Raw genomic sequence first — 17,189 nt, forward strand, 5'->3', positions numbered from 1 at the left:
TTTTATTGCAAATTCGGATTCAGCGTCGAAAAATACATAAGAATATATAGGTCTGGTCAATTGCACAGACACTTTTGTTTTTTTTGTGGGCCTGTGTAATCTCAAAACCGAATTATCATCGACTGTTGGTCAGTCTTGGACTTTTCTAGCCTTAAGCTAGAAATAATTTTTAAATAATTTATAAAATTTTGAAGAGAAAAAACAGATTAAGAATATTTATTGGAACAAAACATTCTGATTCCAACGTCTCAAAAACACAATTCAACATAATTTGTATCATCGGTTTTAATTTCACATCTTCATGTGTTTACTATTCAAAAAATGCAACGAATAAAAAATGATAGATTCCAAATGAAATTACCTAAGAAGATTATTAATCGGTTTAATCATTTTTAATTGACTTTTTCTTAGAATGGAAATCTATAAACCGTTTTCAATACATGATTTTTTCAATTAGGCCCGGTTTTTACACAATGTCAGTATTCTTACGCACCTGGTAGTATATTGACTAGACTGCAGTATATAGCTGCAGTAATGTTTAATATGACTCTGTCTCCTAGTCGTAATTATCTTTTATCACTGTTTCTGTGTCTCCAGTTTCACTCCAATACCACTTTACAATGTTCTCTATAGTCTGTTTTATTACGAATACCAATCCATTTCCCGAAACACATCAAAAGTAAATAATAAGGATCAAAATAGAAAGAAGATTGAAATATATTTCTTAAAATAATATTATTTTCGATTAATAATAATTGTCGAATTTGTACAATTAAAATAGACGTAAGCTGTAGCATATTTTAGGAATTAATTGAACAATGCTAAAATTATAATCAGTTCAATAATTTTCAACTTTCTTTTTAATGGTATTAATCCTAAGGATTCGGTTCATATTTACAGATAGAAATATTATCTGAAATTACATGACGAAGATAAACTGTTCCATTAAAGTTTAATTAAAAAAAAGATTTGTTTGCAAGTTGCCGCCATTTCTGACTGCGAGCAACGCCATCTGCGTTGGAAACATGGTACTCAATGGCACTATACTTTAAAAATAAGGTTTTCAATTTTTAACTTGAACATGACTATAGAACCAAAGTAGAACCAGGTAGAATATAAGAAATCAGAATATGAACTGTGATTGTATTTATTTATAAGCACAATATAATATAATATAATATACTAAAGTTGAGTTTTTTTTAAATTCAACTCGGCCACCTGTTTCCCGCGTTTGTCATATCCGTTATTTTGAAAGCTGCTTTTTCATTAGCTGCCTGTGTAAACAACAATTTGTTGTTGACTTATTTGTTTGTTGGGCTTATATTTTAAGTTTGTTTAGTATGTTTGGGATGTAAGAGATTCCGGGTTTGTGGTTACTGTTAGTCAGTGTTGCCGTAAAAGTTAAAACCAACCAGAAAGGAAAAGTTTGATCGAGACTGCGTAGCCCGTAACAGCTGTTTTTAATGTTTACTGTTTCTCTATAGTTTTGTCATCTTGGCGTTGCGAATTCGTACATGGCTGTGACGCATTGCAACGTTACCGGCCGGCGTTTTAAAACAGTTTATTGCTATTCCACCAGGCAGCAATTTTAATTTTAATTATTTTGAGAAAATATTTCCTCAAAATTATCGGTTAGTAACCTAGTGTAGTGAAAAGGACGTTATATGTTCTAACCCGAGTTTCGTCTAATGCCTAACCTATACATATATACTGTCTTATTCTGTTTTTATTATAATTGTTTATTAATTATTATAATTATTTCGCTAGTTTAGTTAATACATTTTGTATGATATAAGCAGAAATGGGACGAAGCTCAACCTCATGCTCCTCAAGTGCTTCGTACAATTGTGATGAGTCCAAAAGATTGCGGAGCAAAGATCATCATCACCAGAGTTATCACCGTCGTCACCGTACACGAAGAGAAAAAAGAAGAGATCATCGAGATGAGCGAAGACAGGCATGGTTAAGACAGCAAGAGAGAGAAAAAGAGCATGAGAGACTAAAGAAAAGGATGATTTTAGAGTATGAACTGAAAAGAGAACAAATCAAGCGTTATTCGGGGGAACACTCGAGAAAATCCTCGCGTCGAAGTCGATCAAGTCAAAGTAGATCGCAGCATCATCGCAGAAGCGATCCTAAACCTACGGCTATGGCACAAATGTGAGTTCGATGCCTTTAAACTCGAGCCCTGCTTTCCCGGGCATACCCTCAATGGTCTTCACGGTAAATTGGGGTCCTCCAAATCCTTATTTTTCTCAATTTTCTTTGTGGCTTCTTATAGCGCCGAACCATAAACTGCGCAACTCCGCTGACTTTGCAAACACTTCTCTCTCGCCCCCTTGGACCACCTTATCCGGTATATCAGGTAGCGATAAATGGGTTATTTTACAGGGATCATAGGTAGTCCAGTATTTTTTTTCTCAATTTCATTCTATTATTATAAAAATTCCCCCAATCGCCTTAAAGAATGTTATTTCTTTTCGAAATTCCTTATAATTTTTACAGAATTGATCAAAAAATGATTTTATTGTATGGAGAATAGGCTGGTCTAAAAATGTATTAGAAGTTTCATTTGTCAAATTTTCATGAATATTCCCCCCCCCCCCTTCCATTTCTTTGAATCCACCAAAAAATGCGTTTATGTTTTGTTTTAATGTGATACTTTAGACTTAGAGGTCCCGCTATCTGCTAGCTCTATGGGTTTTAACACGTATTTTTCATAAACAAACCGTTTTTGTAAATTATATTCAGAATCTTCAATATTAGATTATCGAGCTGACCTTTAAAGTTTCTCTTCATAAATCACAATTAGCTAATGCATATAAGAATACGAATCAAAAATTAATTTTTGTATTTCTTTCACATGAGCCTGTTTTACACACTGAAAAAAATGGTCTAGCTGTCCAAGCTAACCGTTTATCTGGATTTCATCTTCCAAGAAAATATAGCTGCTTCACCTAGATTTCTAGCTGTTTTAGCTAAACTTGCCATCCAGAAATTATGCAGGTAAACTAGCTAGATCATTTCTAGATCGCAAATTTAGCTAAAACAGCTGGAGATCTAGGTGACACAGCTATATTTTCTTGAAAGAGGAAATCCAGCTAAACGGTTAGCTGGGACAGCTAGAACATTTTTTTCAGTGCAGGGTCCCAAAAAACATCAAAAGTGGAAAACTGGGTTTTGCGAGTTTTTGGCGCATTTTTTTTTGCTTTTTCTTTTAGTATAAGATTTTCTAATATATAAAAGATTAGTTTCTACTGACAATTAGATTTTTAAATAAATTTTTTAAACAATTTATCATTGTTTATCGCAATTTCATCTTAGAATAGTGTTAGAAAGTTGCTGTTTTTTTCCGAAATGGTCAATTTTATGTCTACTTTTCATTAAAAGCAAGGTCACAATTCATGAAATTTAAAGACATGTTGTGCTAAAAGGATTTGTTCTAAATATCATATTTAATACATATTAGCAATAACAAGATTGGTAATTCAATACCAGATAACATCTACTTTTTTAGTTGCTTAATCTCTTACCTTTTTTAAACCTTTTTCTGGCCATATTCCTCTTCTTAACAGTTTTTAAATAATCAAATAATCAAAAACTTTTTTCGTAAGAAAAGGCACTTGAATAAAATTATTATTCACTTTTTTCAGCACCTAAATACTAATCAAAATCCAACCTATAATATGTACCTGAAGTTCCGAAGGTTCAAATGAACGAAATTTTTTACTGATAACTCTGTAAACTATAAAAAGGGTTAACATGTTTTTTCATTTATATTGGAATTCATTTATTATTGAAACAGAATTATAATGCATATTTTAAATTGCATTTGGAACAATATTGATGGGTAAAATAAAAATGGGGAAAAATATTTCCTTCATTTGAACGTTCAGAACTACAGCTACCCACCTATAATCTGAAATATTCATTTTCTATAAGAATTTTTTTTTCACTTTACTTTCTGCCTTACGATCTTTCTTTTCCCGGAACAACATACTTTTTTATTATTTTTATAAGTTAAGAAATAGTTTTGTAGTCGCTATCAATATCTGGTGCGAAAGTTATTATTTTTTGTTTAAACTGAAAATTGCACTTTTTATCGTGATCCGCACCCAGAAACAAATATTTCACACGAATTTTATTCATTTGAATCGGCGAAAAAACAGGTACCACCAATTCAGGAAAATCTCGTTGAGTTATGTTCTGGTTTTTTGAATCGCAACGACGTTTATTATCTAAGTTGTCTAAAAAGTAAGAAACTCAGGCAGTAAATGTTGTTCCGATTGTTCTGACTCAAGAAAAAGAAAAATAGTTCAACGATATTTGCCTGAATCGGTGGTGGTTGTATGGTGACCGATTGAAATGATTAAATTTATGAGGCCGATTAAAAATGTCACAAGCCGATAGACCAAAATTCGCGTGAACAGGAATTCTTAAATTCTACAATCTTAATCTTTTTTTTAATCACACTTTTTTCGCCTCAATTTAGAAAAACTTCAGCTCGAGAGTGAAGTTTTGTTTTATCTTTAAATGGTGATTTCGATTTTACAGAATGTTATTTCGCTCTCCTGAAAAATACAGATTTTGTTTCTTTTCTGTAGTTCTGTACTGCGACACTTCATTTCTGGTTCTTCTAGGACCAATATTAAATTTTTGTATAAAAATTGTTCGGAGCAAGCCAATTTATACTTGTATAGTATTTGTGTAAAAAATTACCCCCCCCCCCCAGTTTTTGTCAAACGTCTGCGTTTTAAGACCTCCTAAATAAGAAAAACAGTTTTTTACACATATGTCTGTCTGTATGTCTATCTGTTTCCACAATAACTTTTGAACAAATTAATCTATTAAATTGGCATTCGGTAAACTCGTTTAGTATCCTAAATTAAAGGTTGTAGTAACGGAATTCCTTCCCAGCTTTTAGTAAATAACACCTTATTTTATATAAATAGAAAGTTTATTTTGCTTTTACGTAGATCGTTCACATGTTATTATATCAAGGTTCAAACTGACGTGGCAGTTGTTTCTAAACAAAACAGTAGATACATCTATGGAATTAACTTGAATAGTTTCTACTAAAGTTCGGCCAATCCTGACTATAATCCGTCCCGGAGTTTGATAAAATGATAAGACCAAAAGAAGCAAAATAAACAAGTAATAACCTTATTGTTAGACCTTTCTAGTTTCAAACCATGGACGCATATTTTTAGCTTCCTATATGCCTTGATAAGGTTTTTGTGTATTTTGAAACCCTTCAATATCACTTATTACATACCTATCATTTCGCAGTTTTTAAAAAATTGAATATGGTCCTTTAAATTCAGGAATAGATACTTTTGACGCTTCAGAAGTATTATCGAAATTTCTCAACATAACATAATCTCCTTCACAATACTCATAAGGTTTCTTACGTCGTTTATCTACAAAATTTTTACATTCTCATCAGAGAAGGTATTAGATTTGTGTAAAATTTGACCCCCCCCCCCAGTTTTTGTCAAATGTCCACGTTTTGAGACCCTCTGAAGCCGAAAAACAGGTTTTTACGCATGTGTCTGTATGTCTGTCTGTATGTCTGTTTGTGAACACGATAACTTTCGAAAAAATTAATCTATTAGATTGCCTTTCGGCACACTCGTTTAGTGTCCTAAACTAAAGGTCAAGTTCGTTAGCCAGCCATTTTGGATAAAAATGGAAAAAGTGGGCACATTTTGAATATTTTCGAGACCACTTTTTTAAAAATTTCAAAATTCTCTGTGCGGTTATTTTTAGTATTCAAAAAGTTGAACAATTTATCCTAACGACTTTTTTTGAAAAATCAAAAATTAACAGAGTTAGAGCATTTTTAAAATCCAAAAAAACTAATTAAAATGAACATTTTAAGCCAAACAACGCATGATACGAAAAAAAGTCAGGAGAAAAAAAACCTCACTTTTTAAAAGCCCTACAAGATTACGATAACAATTTTTTTAATTTGGGCGAAAAGTAAAAAATTCCAAATTTGATCGTACCAAACATTTTTGAAACCACATTTTTTCAAGATTTAAAAATTGTATGTATGGTTGTTCATAGTACTCAGAAACTCAAACAATTGATTCCCATGACTTTTTTCTATAAAAAGAAAATTATCAGAGTTAGAAAAAAAGCTCAAATTGCGCGCCCTGGGAAGAACTACAAATTTATAATGAATCACTTTTCGATATAAGCTACGAAAAAAATGAGACAAAAATTGTTCATCCAAAAAAGAGCTATAATTTTTTATAGGACACGTAGTTTTTGCTTTAGTCGTAAAAAATATCATTCAAGATAAAAATATTAAATTTGTTTGAAAAAAACGACACAAGGTACGAACTTAAATTACCAGACAAAAGTTGTTCGCCTAAAAAGATCTATAAATTTATTATTAATCATTTTTTCATTGGACGAGTAGATCTTCTTTTAATCGTTAAATATAAGATAAAAAATGCAAAAATGAACTTTTTGGAAAAAGCGCAGAAAAGACGAAAGAGGACTTAGACTCCTATATAGGATCCTGTATTAGACCCTATGCAAATGCGCCGTAGTTTTTATTAAATCTTAAAAAACAACATTGAAAATAAAGAATTATAAAAATAAGGAAATAAGAATTAGTATGATTCAATTTTTATGCATATTATGAATTGTAATGGTATACATTTATTGAAATGATACATGTTTCAGAGCAGCTTAGAATACAATTTAAAGCAAAATAATAAAAAAATACCAAAATAATCATGATAAATACAATTTGCTTTTTATTTTGAAATTTTTTAATAAGGCAAAATTACATTTGTCGGTCCGTTCACCTGTGATTTTAAAAGGTATGTGCCCAAATGCGGAAGAAATGCAAAGACTAAGCGCGGAGTGCGATTGCCATCAGGCGCGTGCCGTAGATGCGCTCAAACTTTCGAATTAAGCTTTTTTAATGAAAGAGAATTCACAATCACAAAATTAAAGTGGTGGATGTTTTAGTCTTAATTTTAAAATGTTTGCGCAAGACTGCGCGAAAATATAAAGACCGAGCGCGTAGCGCGAAGTAAATAAATAATCGAGCGCGAAGCGCGAGAACCAACAGTCGCGCACCCTAGGCGCGCTCAAACTTGCGAGCGCTAATATATTTGTTTCTATATAAGACACAAATTCAGTGATACTGGGAAACACTTTCCCTTCATTTTGATACTAAAAATTAATTGTATCGTGAAATAAAAAGCAGCATTTCAGTTTTTAATATTTTATTGTAATTAAAATATATCAAACCTATTTCAATATAAACCTTGTTCATATATGATTGTTTCAATATATGTATTGGAAGGTAACATATATTACAAGTTGCACGCTCAAATAGTTGAGAAAATTGATGATGTATTGACCTAGTGCTTCGCGCTCGATTTTTTTAGTTACCTCGTTCTACGCGCTAAGACTTTGTATTTTTCTTACATTCTTGCATTCACATATCCGCGCTCGGTCTTTGGATTTCTCCCACATTGGTGCACAGATCTTTCAAGATTAAAGTGCAAAGAATCGACAACTGTAATTATGCGATTGTGAACTCTCTTTTGTTGAAGCTCTTTCGGTTTTAAGGAACACATTCTCATCACGTATCTCGTGCTTCGCACTCGATTTTGCTCAATTTGTCAAATTTTCTGCATTATGCTTTACACTTTTATATCAAATATAATATATTTTTATGTACCTCTGCCTGGAATTGAGTATTGAGATTTTGCAAAATAAAGTACAAATTGTATTTATCATGATTACTTTAATATTTGTTTCTTATTTTTCATTAAATTTCATTATTAGCTGCGCTGATACATGCATCATTTTAATAAATTTGTGTCATTAAAATTCATAATATCCATGGAAATTGAAACAGTATTATTCTTATTGACTTTTTAAAATAATTTTTTATTTTTAATCTTGTTTTTTATGATTAAAAAATTACGTTTCCTACCAGAGAAATATTCATTAAAAATTTGTAAATCTTTTTTGGTTGAATAAATGTTGTCTTATTTATACTCGTAGCTTGTATCGTTGTACTCAAATACAATTTTGTTATTTCCAATGTTTTTAAAAAATGAAACTATTTATCGTACAAAAAAGTAATTCCGGAAAAATTGCTATTCTTCTTTATGTGCACAATTTTTGTCAATCTCTTGACTTTTTTCCATATCACGCTATTTTTGGCTTAAAATGTTAATTTTCGTTTGGTTTTTTGGATTTTAAAAATGCTGTGACCTTGCTAATTTCTATTTTATCAAAAAAAACTAATGGAGATAAATTGTTCGAATAATTTCTTCAAATCCTACCGTGTTTACAGACTACAGCGACAACGATGATAGGCAGACACCGAAGTAAAAACTATTTTTTCTGAACAGTTAAAAATCCATTTTTTTTGTTGAAGATTCATTATGTTGCTTGAAAATTTGTCTTTTTTTAAATTTTACTATTTTGTTGAAAAATTATGTATTTTGATCAATATTAATCTCTTTGGTAGAAAATTATTCTTCTTAGTTAAAAATTAATATTTTTGGTTGAAAGCTCATTCCTTTGGTTGAAAATAAGTTTTTTGTAACTAAAACTTTAACTGTCTCATTTTTTATCAAAAATTTTTCATTTTTGATAGAAATTTAATGTTCTTGATTAAAATTCACCTTTTTGGTTGAAACTTCACTTCTTTTTTTGAAAATTGTACTATTTTTTGTTGACAACTTTTTAAAAATTTAAAAGTCAATTTTTTCAACTGTAAATGTAACTATTTAATTTTTGCTTTAAACTTTTTCTTTGTCAGTTGAAAATGATTTAGTTTTTGAAAAGTCATTTGGGGTGACAATTCAATTATCCAACTAATTTGTTGAAATTTTGTTTTTTGGTTGAATTCAATTGTTTTTTTTTACAAATAAAAATATTTTTGATGAAAATTTCAACTAATTCACTTTTGGCCGAGAATTTCTTTTTTTTTTTAACAGAGATTCATCCCTTTCATTGAAAAGGTCATTTGTAGATGACCTGTTATAAAATTCTGTGCGACTGTTGTCACTAAAAGTGCCTTAAAAATTTATAAACAAACATTTCCTTGCATTAACATTTTAGATCTCCTAGGTTTAAGGTTGTTTTTATACCTGAAAGGACAATTTAGTGTGGCCAGAGAAAATTCAAAATTATTCAGGGAAAATCAGGGAATTTCGAAATTCTAAATACATATACATTTTAGGGGAGCATTTTGGACTAATAAATCATAGATTTATCCCTATTCGAACTACAAATAAAGAATTTTTTTCGATAGGGCCTAATTAACCATGTTTCAAAAGCATTGTTTGTTGTGATATTTAATTGACTTATAAACATGGATTTATTACAGATTTGAGTCATCAGATTTAAGTACTCCCTTATTCGAGGGTGGTTCGGGAATTGCTGGCGCAACTGTTGCAAACAGTCAACTTCAGCGTGAAAGTGTGAATCCGGGGGAAATCATGCTGCATTGGCGACAAGGTAATGTGATATTCCTTTTTTTATGTTTTATATATTTATCTAAGATAGGTAATAATTTAAAAGAAAGGTATAGGAATATCAAATGGAAGATTGCTGCTAATGAGTGACATGTTAAATAGTAAAAAATAGGATATAGTGACTAGTTTTCATTTTTAAATTTACTTTTGTTACCTAAATTAAATGTTTATGCTTAGTTTTTAGCCATGATCTATAAAACTTAAGTTAATTTTGAAGAATTACTATGTTTTTACTATGACATACATAAAAATTGTGTTCTCAAATAAAAAGTGCATATCGCCAAACTTGAAATGGATCCGGTAGGACATTCAGTTTCAGAACATTATTTTTGTCTTATAGACTTTGGGATCGTGTATATATGTCATTCATCTTGGGGTACGGTGGGGGTTCTTGTCAAACGTGGTATATCGTGAAAATTTAGGGAGATGTGTTACGAAATGCGTGATGTCACGAAACGTTTTTTTTCATATATTGGGTAAAATTAAAAAAATATTTGAATTTTAAAGTCCCTTGAGGTTTATTCGATATTTCTCGACGATTTTGGACCTTTTGAAGGGGTTATAGCACACATGATGGCCTACTTTCTTAGTCCATATAGAAAATGTAGCAAACATTGCAACTGTACATATATTTTTAGTGATCAAATAATCATTTTTTAGCTTTTTCACGTGTTCTCCATACAGTTTTATATATTTTAAATGTGATAGGACTGAAAAAACATTTTTTCCAAATGTTTTAATACATCCCTAATAGCATGGAACGTTCCGGGAACCGTCCTGGAACGTTCCGCGGGAACCTTCGGAACATTCCAGTGGAACGTTCTCCTGAGCGTCAAAATTGATGTCAGTTTATGATATGGATATCATATTACAACGTAGTATATATATATATATATGCGGTACTAAAAACTCAAAAATTACATCTATTTTTACTTATCTCTTACGGTTTACGAGATAATTGTTGTTAAATATAACAATAATGAAAGGTTCTCCCAGGTCCCAGTGGAACTTTCCGGGAACGTTCCCAAAAGCGGCGGATATTTCACACGCTCAGGGAACGTTCCAGTAGAACGTTTCGAAGGTTCTCACGGAACGTTCCGTGCTATTAGGGATGATGCATGTTAAATTGCAATACTAAAATACTAAAAATTATAATTGATACTGACTGAAAAAAGAGACGCTTATATAAATGTCGATCCTTCGCTTTAATGTCAACTGCAAAGTCTCTATAATTATACCGAATATTTGATGTGATATTTTAGATTATAATTATCAAATTCGCAGGGGGAACCCTTATGAACAACATAACATATTTGCATTAAAAAATATAGAAAATATGTGACAATAGTGGCACACATAAACGCAATAATGAATAAATATACAGTACAGACAATAAAGATATTCACATGTATCAATGTATACCAAAGTGGTGAATAAAGTATACCTCATACAACTAAACATGTAACATCATATTAGTTATAAATGCGGCGAACGAGTTCCACAATTTCACCGCAGCAACGCTAAAACGGCTTCTCGTAACTAACGTATAACCAATTATAAACTTAAAAAGGTTGCTTCTATAAAATTTTTAAAATACATGACGGTTCCAGAATCTTAAAATTTACTAATTTTTCAAAAGTGCTCTCAGAATTTGTAAAAAGCTATAGGTGGAACCTAAAATGTCCATTTCAAAGCTTCTGATAAAAGAAGAACAAAAAGACAAGAATTTTTTTGACTAGCCTCATCGAATTATTAGGGTTAACGGGAGCAAAAACCTATCATGAACTTGATTTTATTGAAAATAATTTTTCTTCCCAATACAACACTATAATAACGAAAACTTCAAACTCCAAAGCCTCTTATTGTATGCGCTGGTAAAAGATTCAAATCCTCATTAAATAGACAGAAAACGTCTATCTTTATCTAAAGCAAGACTAATCTTGTTTCAGATTTACTTGATCCGTACTTTCCGAAGTGGTCGATCAACAACTCGCGACAATTTCGTTTGGAAACTATGTTAAATCTGCAAACTCGTAGCACTCCTGATTACTCAAAATTGAACAACACGTCCACTGTTTTCTGTTTTGTACCTCCCTTGGTTTCTGAAATGTCGGATATTTCAAGTTCTCAGCACGTTGAACGGGCAGAACTCGTTACCACAAAGAGACAACACACATGCACCACCAACAGTTTAGTCTACAACGACTCAACTACAGGTATGAAAATGGCAAATTTAACTAGTGAAATTGCAAAAATGCCAGAGAAAACAGGGAGTGACAAATCAATTATAACTTTACGAGTAGAATATATATCAGACGACAGCTATCTTCATGAATCAGTTCAGAAAACTTATATCCCTGATTACAAGAATCACGACGAGAATTATTCTTATAATTTTCTCTCGTCACTGCGAAACAATTCCTGAATATACAAAAATAGAGAAAACAAAAATTGCCCTGTCCTACACTATTTTTTGTCTGGAATGATTCCGATCATTTTTTATAGATATTTGAACGCTGATTTCAAATCTGGCCACAAAAATTCTCCATTGAGTCAAGTTTTTGAGACAAACAGGTTGAAATCTCCCCAACAGCTTTTTATTTGAGTCTCCTACTTGTCATTACGTAAAATTATAGTCAAAGGTGTTAGATTTAATTTAAGTCTAAGTAAAAGGTTCTATTATGTATCGTTAATTTTTTACAAACACCTAAATGTGTCCAAAAACGCGTTTTTCAATTCTTAAACAGCGTTTTTCTTAAGAACTTCATATGATGGAGGTTTTTTTTATGAAAAATTCAGAATCAGCGTAAAAAAATCTCTAAAAATAATCAGAAAAAGTCAAAAGACAAAAAACTTTAATTTTTGTAGTACAGTGTTGTCGTAATCATTCTGTGAATTTTTTTTCTCTCAACCAGATTAAACCTTATTAAAAATTTTATTTGTAATAAACCACAGAATCATTCAGACAATATCGAACCATTTTTGTTTAGCTTTTTTAACATTTAATTTACTTTTTATAATATTTAGTTGAGAATTATTATTTATAACAGTTACCATTATAGATTTAAGATCCAGGTATAGATTCAGATTGTTCTGAGAAACAAAAACCAAATTATTATTGTGCTTTAAAAAGTTACTTTTTAATATTATTAGTATATATTTATACACTAACGGTATAAATTTTGCGCCCACTTACAAACCTTGTATTAAACACGTAGTTGTCTTAGAAAGTATTGTCTATAAATAGAGGCAGAGATAGCATGTGAGAAAGATGGGTATATATTTTCCGATTTTTGACAATTTTCATCACTTAAAATCGCTTAAAAATGAAATAGAGCAATACAAAATTTAAAATAGCTTCCGAAATATTACAATAATTGTAAATTAGTGCTCGAAACGAAAATCACATTTTTCCATAGTATGGACAGCAATCGTCAGTCAAACGCGTTATTTTCGTCTTGAGTTCCAGCCCATATTCATTGTGACATTTCTGAAACTATTTTCCTTTGCCTCCCTATACACTTCAGCAATTCGAAGTTGAGTGATGAAAATTTACCAAGATCGGAAATGACATCCATCTCTGTCATTAATCTAAAATACTTAAAAAAGGGCTCATTTGATAAGAAATTTTTTAAGCTTTCCATTTTTTACTGATCTTTCTAACTCAATTTTTTTTACAAAGTTCTCTACATTCTAAGACAACCATGTTTTTAATATGAGTTTTGAAAGAGGACGCACAAATTTTTACATTTAGAGTACGTATATAGTCTTTCAAAAAGATTTATAAAGAATGCTTCGTGCATCATTAAAATTAGATACAAATTTAATACAAGTCAGCTTTTAAGATATGAATATTGTCGCAAAAATGTGATCAGGCGATAAATTACTCCTAAAAAATCCATGAAATGTATAAGCAGATAAATTTTTCAATTAGTTACATTTCGGAAAGGCGCATGTAATATTGAATTCATTAATTTATAAGACTATAAACTATAAATATTTCATAAATTACAGCCAAATAATTTGAAGTTATGATTTTTTTTTAGTAAACTTTGACGAAATTATCAGGCTTGTAATTATATAAGCATACATCCGTATATACCACGAAGAATGTTTACAAATACTTTATCTGCCATTCTAGTAATGGTTCTATAATTTCACAGCTGTGTGACATGTCTAATATTGAATTGTATTATTTAGTAGTAACAGTAAAAAGGTTTAGCGTTATATAAGATAAATAATGGGTGTAGTTGTTTTGAATCATATATCACATAAATCACTGACAAATAGTTTTTTAAGAGTATCTTGGCATTGGTTTGAAACAAAGTTAAAATGAATGTAGATCATATTCTGTTTTTTATCACAATATAATCGAGCCTGAAGAACTCCTATTATTTCGGCGATTCAACGTCTTTATCAGAGATTATATCATGCATAAAAAAATGATGGATTAAATTTTGAGTTACTTAAGTTAAATGTTTATAAATATTTATCATATTGTATAGATTTTTAGAAGGAGATAATTATATGAAATATATATTTGAAAAAAACTGTTTTAGGATTTATTTTCCTTGAAACATTGGAAGGAGCACAAGTCAAATTGAATGACATCAGTGTCCTTCATAAAAATAGGATTCCTCAATACAAAAGTCCGTAGCCACGTGAGAGATAAACAGGGTTTATGATCTTCCCTCCTCCACGAAAGGCTTGATACATGCACATAATACACATATACTTTCCTGGATGCTCCTGCAAATCCCTCTTGAATCCCCCCCCCCCCCAACACACCTGAAACATTATTCTGGCTATACGTCCTTGAATATTCTTGCTTATTCTATACGAGAACATTCTAAACGAATTATTCACAGAAAATTGTAGGTGCGCACACGGGCGACGGTGAATGCGCATTTGCGTAGTACGATTACGAGCCCATAATACTCCTATGAGTATTATCCCTCTCGTTTGCACCATTTTTCGTCTCCCACGTTGGATTTTACCCTGGTCACCAGTGACTCATGAAGTTTGATCCTATAGAAAGATGTTTCAAGAAGACGCGGCCAATGAATTTTGTTTTTCTTTTAACGATACTTTTGATATTTTGTTTGCAATTAAAAAAACTCGGTATATTTCGTGATCTGGATACTTCACTTTGTAAGATGATATGCACGAGTTTTTTGAGATTTCCAAAAAGTATATTTATTTTAGAGTATGAAAGTGGACTCTGACGAAAATGTAAAAAATTATAATTTTAACTGATATTTCTCTTAGGCTTTGAGTTTTTAAATATATAATGGATGTATTAAAAAGTTTGAAGTGTAAGGCCTAAAAAAATTACAAATTCAAAGATAATTCATTAACCCTCTGGTTCTACAACTCTACAGCTGGGTTAATGGTGACCCAAGCGATCTTTATAAGTAGCTTTTCCTCTGAGGGACAGTTTTGGGAGAGAAGAGTGCTATGCTAAAAATTAGAGGAAAAATAGGTTGCACAATGCCATTTTAAATTAAAAAAATACTCCACAACTTTGGAATTGAAATTTCAACTCATTTTCTTCACCTAGACCATAGGTGACCCGGAAAAGCAGTTTTATGCATTTCTCGAAGTTTGAGGCCAATATTTAACATATAGAAGAAGTTCTAAGGTTCAAAAAATTTCAAGGTTACAAAGAAAATATGTCAATAAAATTTCCCAGTTTTATTTTCTTTGAAAATAATTGTCAGGGAAATTCCTACTCTATGGTCTTCTGATACATTTTCCAAAGTTTCAGTCAGATATTTTATTTACACCAAAAATTCTTGAGTTGAAAAAAATACAGTGAACTGATAAAGTGATGTCGGTAATATAGGTATTTGAGTGTGTCACATTTCATTAATAACCTTAAAAATCTTTATCAAAAGGTCCCCTTATAGCACGGGACGTTCCTGGAACGTTCCTGTCGCACCTTCGGAACCTTCCCGGCACGTTTTCGGGACGCGTAAAATATCTGACCATTTGGAACGTTCCAAAGAGGACTTACCGTTATTTTTATTATTATCAATAAGTATCGCGTAAGCCGTAAGAGATAGGTTAAAATCGATGTCACTTTATAATATGGATATCATAGTGTTATACATATATGCGGTATTTAAACCTAAAAAATGACATCCATTCTCTTAATACGGTTTACGAGATATTTTCTTTTAAAAATAACATTAACCGTAAGTTCCCTTCACGTACCAGTATTCACGTTCCCGCAAGGGCAGAAATTTTAAACGTTCCGTCCTACTGAAAATTCCTATATAGGCTGCTATATTAGGAACCTACATATGATCCTATATGTTTCACCTAAAGGTGGCACCTATAGGAAATTACACAGATTCCTATATAGGTGCCTGTATAGGACCCTCCCTAGTAAGATACCTAATGGTACCTAACTAATAGAACCTCATGGTACCTAATGGCATGCATGTCTCTAGGTGCTCCTGGAGGAACAAAAAGATGTCTGTGCAGCCGTGGGTGCCATAGAATACTACTGCGCATCTGGATATGGTCCCATACATTAACATATACAGGATCGTATGTCATTTCCTATATGTGAAACCTATAGGTGAAACATATAGGTTCCTAGATAGGAATTTTCAGTAGGGCGGGAACATGCTTAGAACTTTCCACTCGGGACTCGGGTAAACTTAAATCAGTGAAAAGGATTCAGTTTTAATATTTAAAATGTATGAGTTTGTACGAAATAAGACAACCTCAAAACAAGATATACACAATATTGTTGATCAAGATATAAGTATAACTTGTTACACACATTAACTCTTCAAATTAATTAATCGCAACTGAAATTTTTGTCATATCCTACGCGACGAGCGAGCTAAGTCACCTTCTCTCTTATCTGGATCTTTGCATTATCTGGAAAATCGTAGGTATGAACGTATATAGGTCCTTAACTCGGCTCAATTTTACGAAGTGCGAACGAAGCACCTTCTAGAACGTACGATAAGGAAAGCTTTCAAAATAATAAACAATTCATTTAGACATGGCTATTTTAAATCTGAGAAAGTATTTTAGGAAGTCAAGAGCAAGATTATTATGCGTCGAATGACGTTTTTCATTTCCTACCCCGAAAAGCGGACACTCCGCACCTCAAGTAGTTGATATAGTCGATCGATACTTCGTATCCCAAGTGACCGGCACTTCGTACCCCAAATGGTCAAGACTCGGTACCCTACGTGACAATGTAGCATTCACACCGCAAGGGTAATTTTTGTTGCAGGTATATCTTGCACTGAAGCTAGTGTTTCATTCTCACCTTGTTTTTTCTGTGTAACAGGAGGAGGAACAGCGAATTCGCATATAACGGAGTGGTCCGGAGTACGATTATGATCATCAACAATGCGTGGATTCGTATAAATTCGGAAATTAGTAATTTAATCTTCATATCGACATTTTAATTCGCGAGGATTTACATCACGCTCCAATTCATCAGTTCAAGAATAAGACCATTTTAACTTATAAATTTTAATAACAACATTTTTTAAAGATTTATATTCTTATATTTAAATTAAAAGTATTGGTCAGTAATCGTAGAGTAGCCAGTAATACTTCTGTATGCGCAAATATCTGTTAAACAAATTTTTTAAACAATCACCTCAGTTTTGAAAACGAAATTGGTCCACAGTTATA

At 31.6% G+C, this 17,189-nt stretch overlaps 1 protein-coding gene across 2 annotated transcripts; it reads left to right on the top strand.

The window, feature by feature from the left end:
* The first annotated feature begins 1,296 nt into the window (after positions 1-1,296).
* LOC117180380 lies at positions 1,297-16,915 on the top strand. 2 transcript variants are annotated; one of them, XM_033372858.1, is made up of 5 exons: positions 1,297-1,631; positions 1,800-2,160; positions 9,374-9,504; positions 11,471-11,737; positions 16,837-16,915. In XM_033372858.1, exons 2-5 carry the CDS (start codon positions 1,802-1,804, stop codon positions 16,887-16,889), a joined length of 810 nt encoding a protein of 269 aa, XP_033228749.1. In that variant the 5' UTR covers positions 1,297-1,631; positions 1,800-1,801; the 3' UTR covers positions 16,890-16,915. The 2 variants fall into 2 exon arrangements, with proteins under 2 accessions (XP_033228749.1, XP_033228748.1); XM_033372857.1 differs by lacking the exon at positions 16,837-16,915 and having other exon boundaries at positions 11,471-14,020.
* The last annotated feature ends 274 nt before the right edge of the window (positions 16,916-17,189 follow it).

Source organism: Belonocnema kinseyi, chromosome 9, assembly GCF_010883055.1.
Source record: "Belonocnema kinseyi isolate 2016_QV_RU_SX_M_011 chromosome 9, B_treatae_v1, whole genome shotgun sequence".
Lineage (NCBI taxonomy): Eukaryota > Metazoa > Arthropoda > Insecta > Hymenoptera > Cynipidae > Belonocnema > Belonocnema kinseyi.

Coding starts and splice junctions, on each gene's coding strand:
- LOC117180380 (XM_033372857.1), top strand. CDS start 1,802: ATGGGACGAAGCTCAACCTCATGCTCCTCAAGTGCTTCGTACAATTGT. Junction 2,161..9,373: donor CCTACGGCTATGGCACAAAT/GTGAGTTCGATG, acceptor GATTTATTACAG/ATTTGAGTCATCAGATTTAA. Junction 9,505..11,470: donor CATGCTGCATTGGCGACAAG/GTAATGTGATAT, acceptor ATCTTGTTTCAG/ATTTACTTGATCCGTACTTT.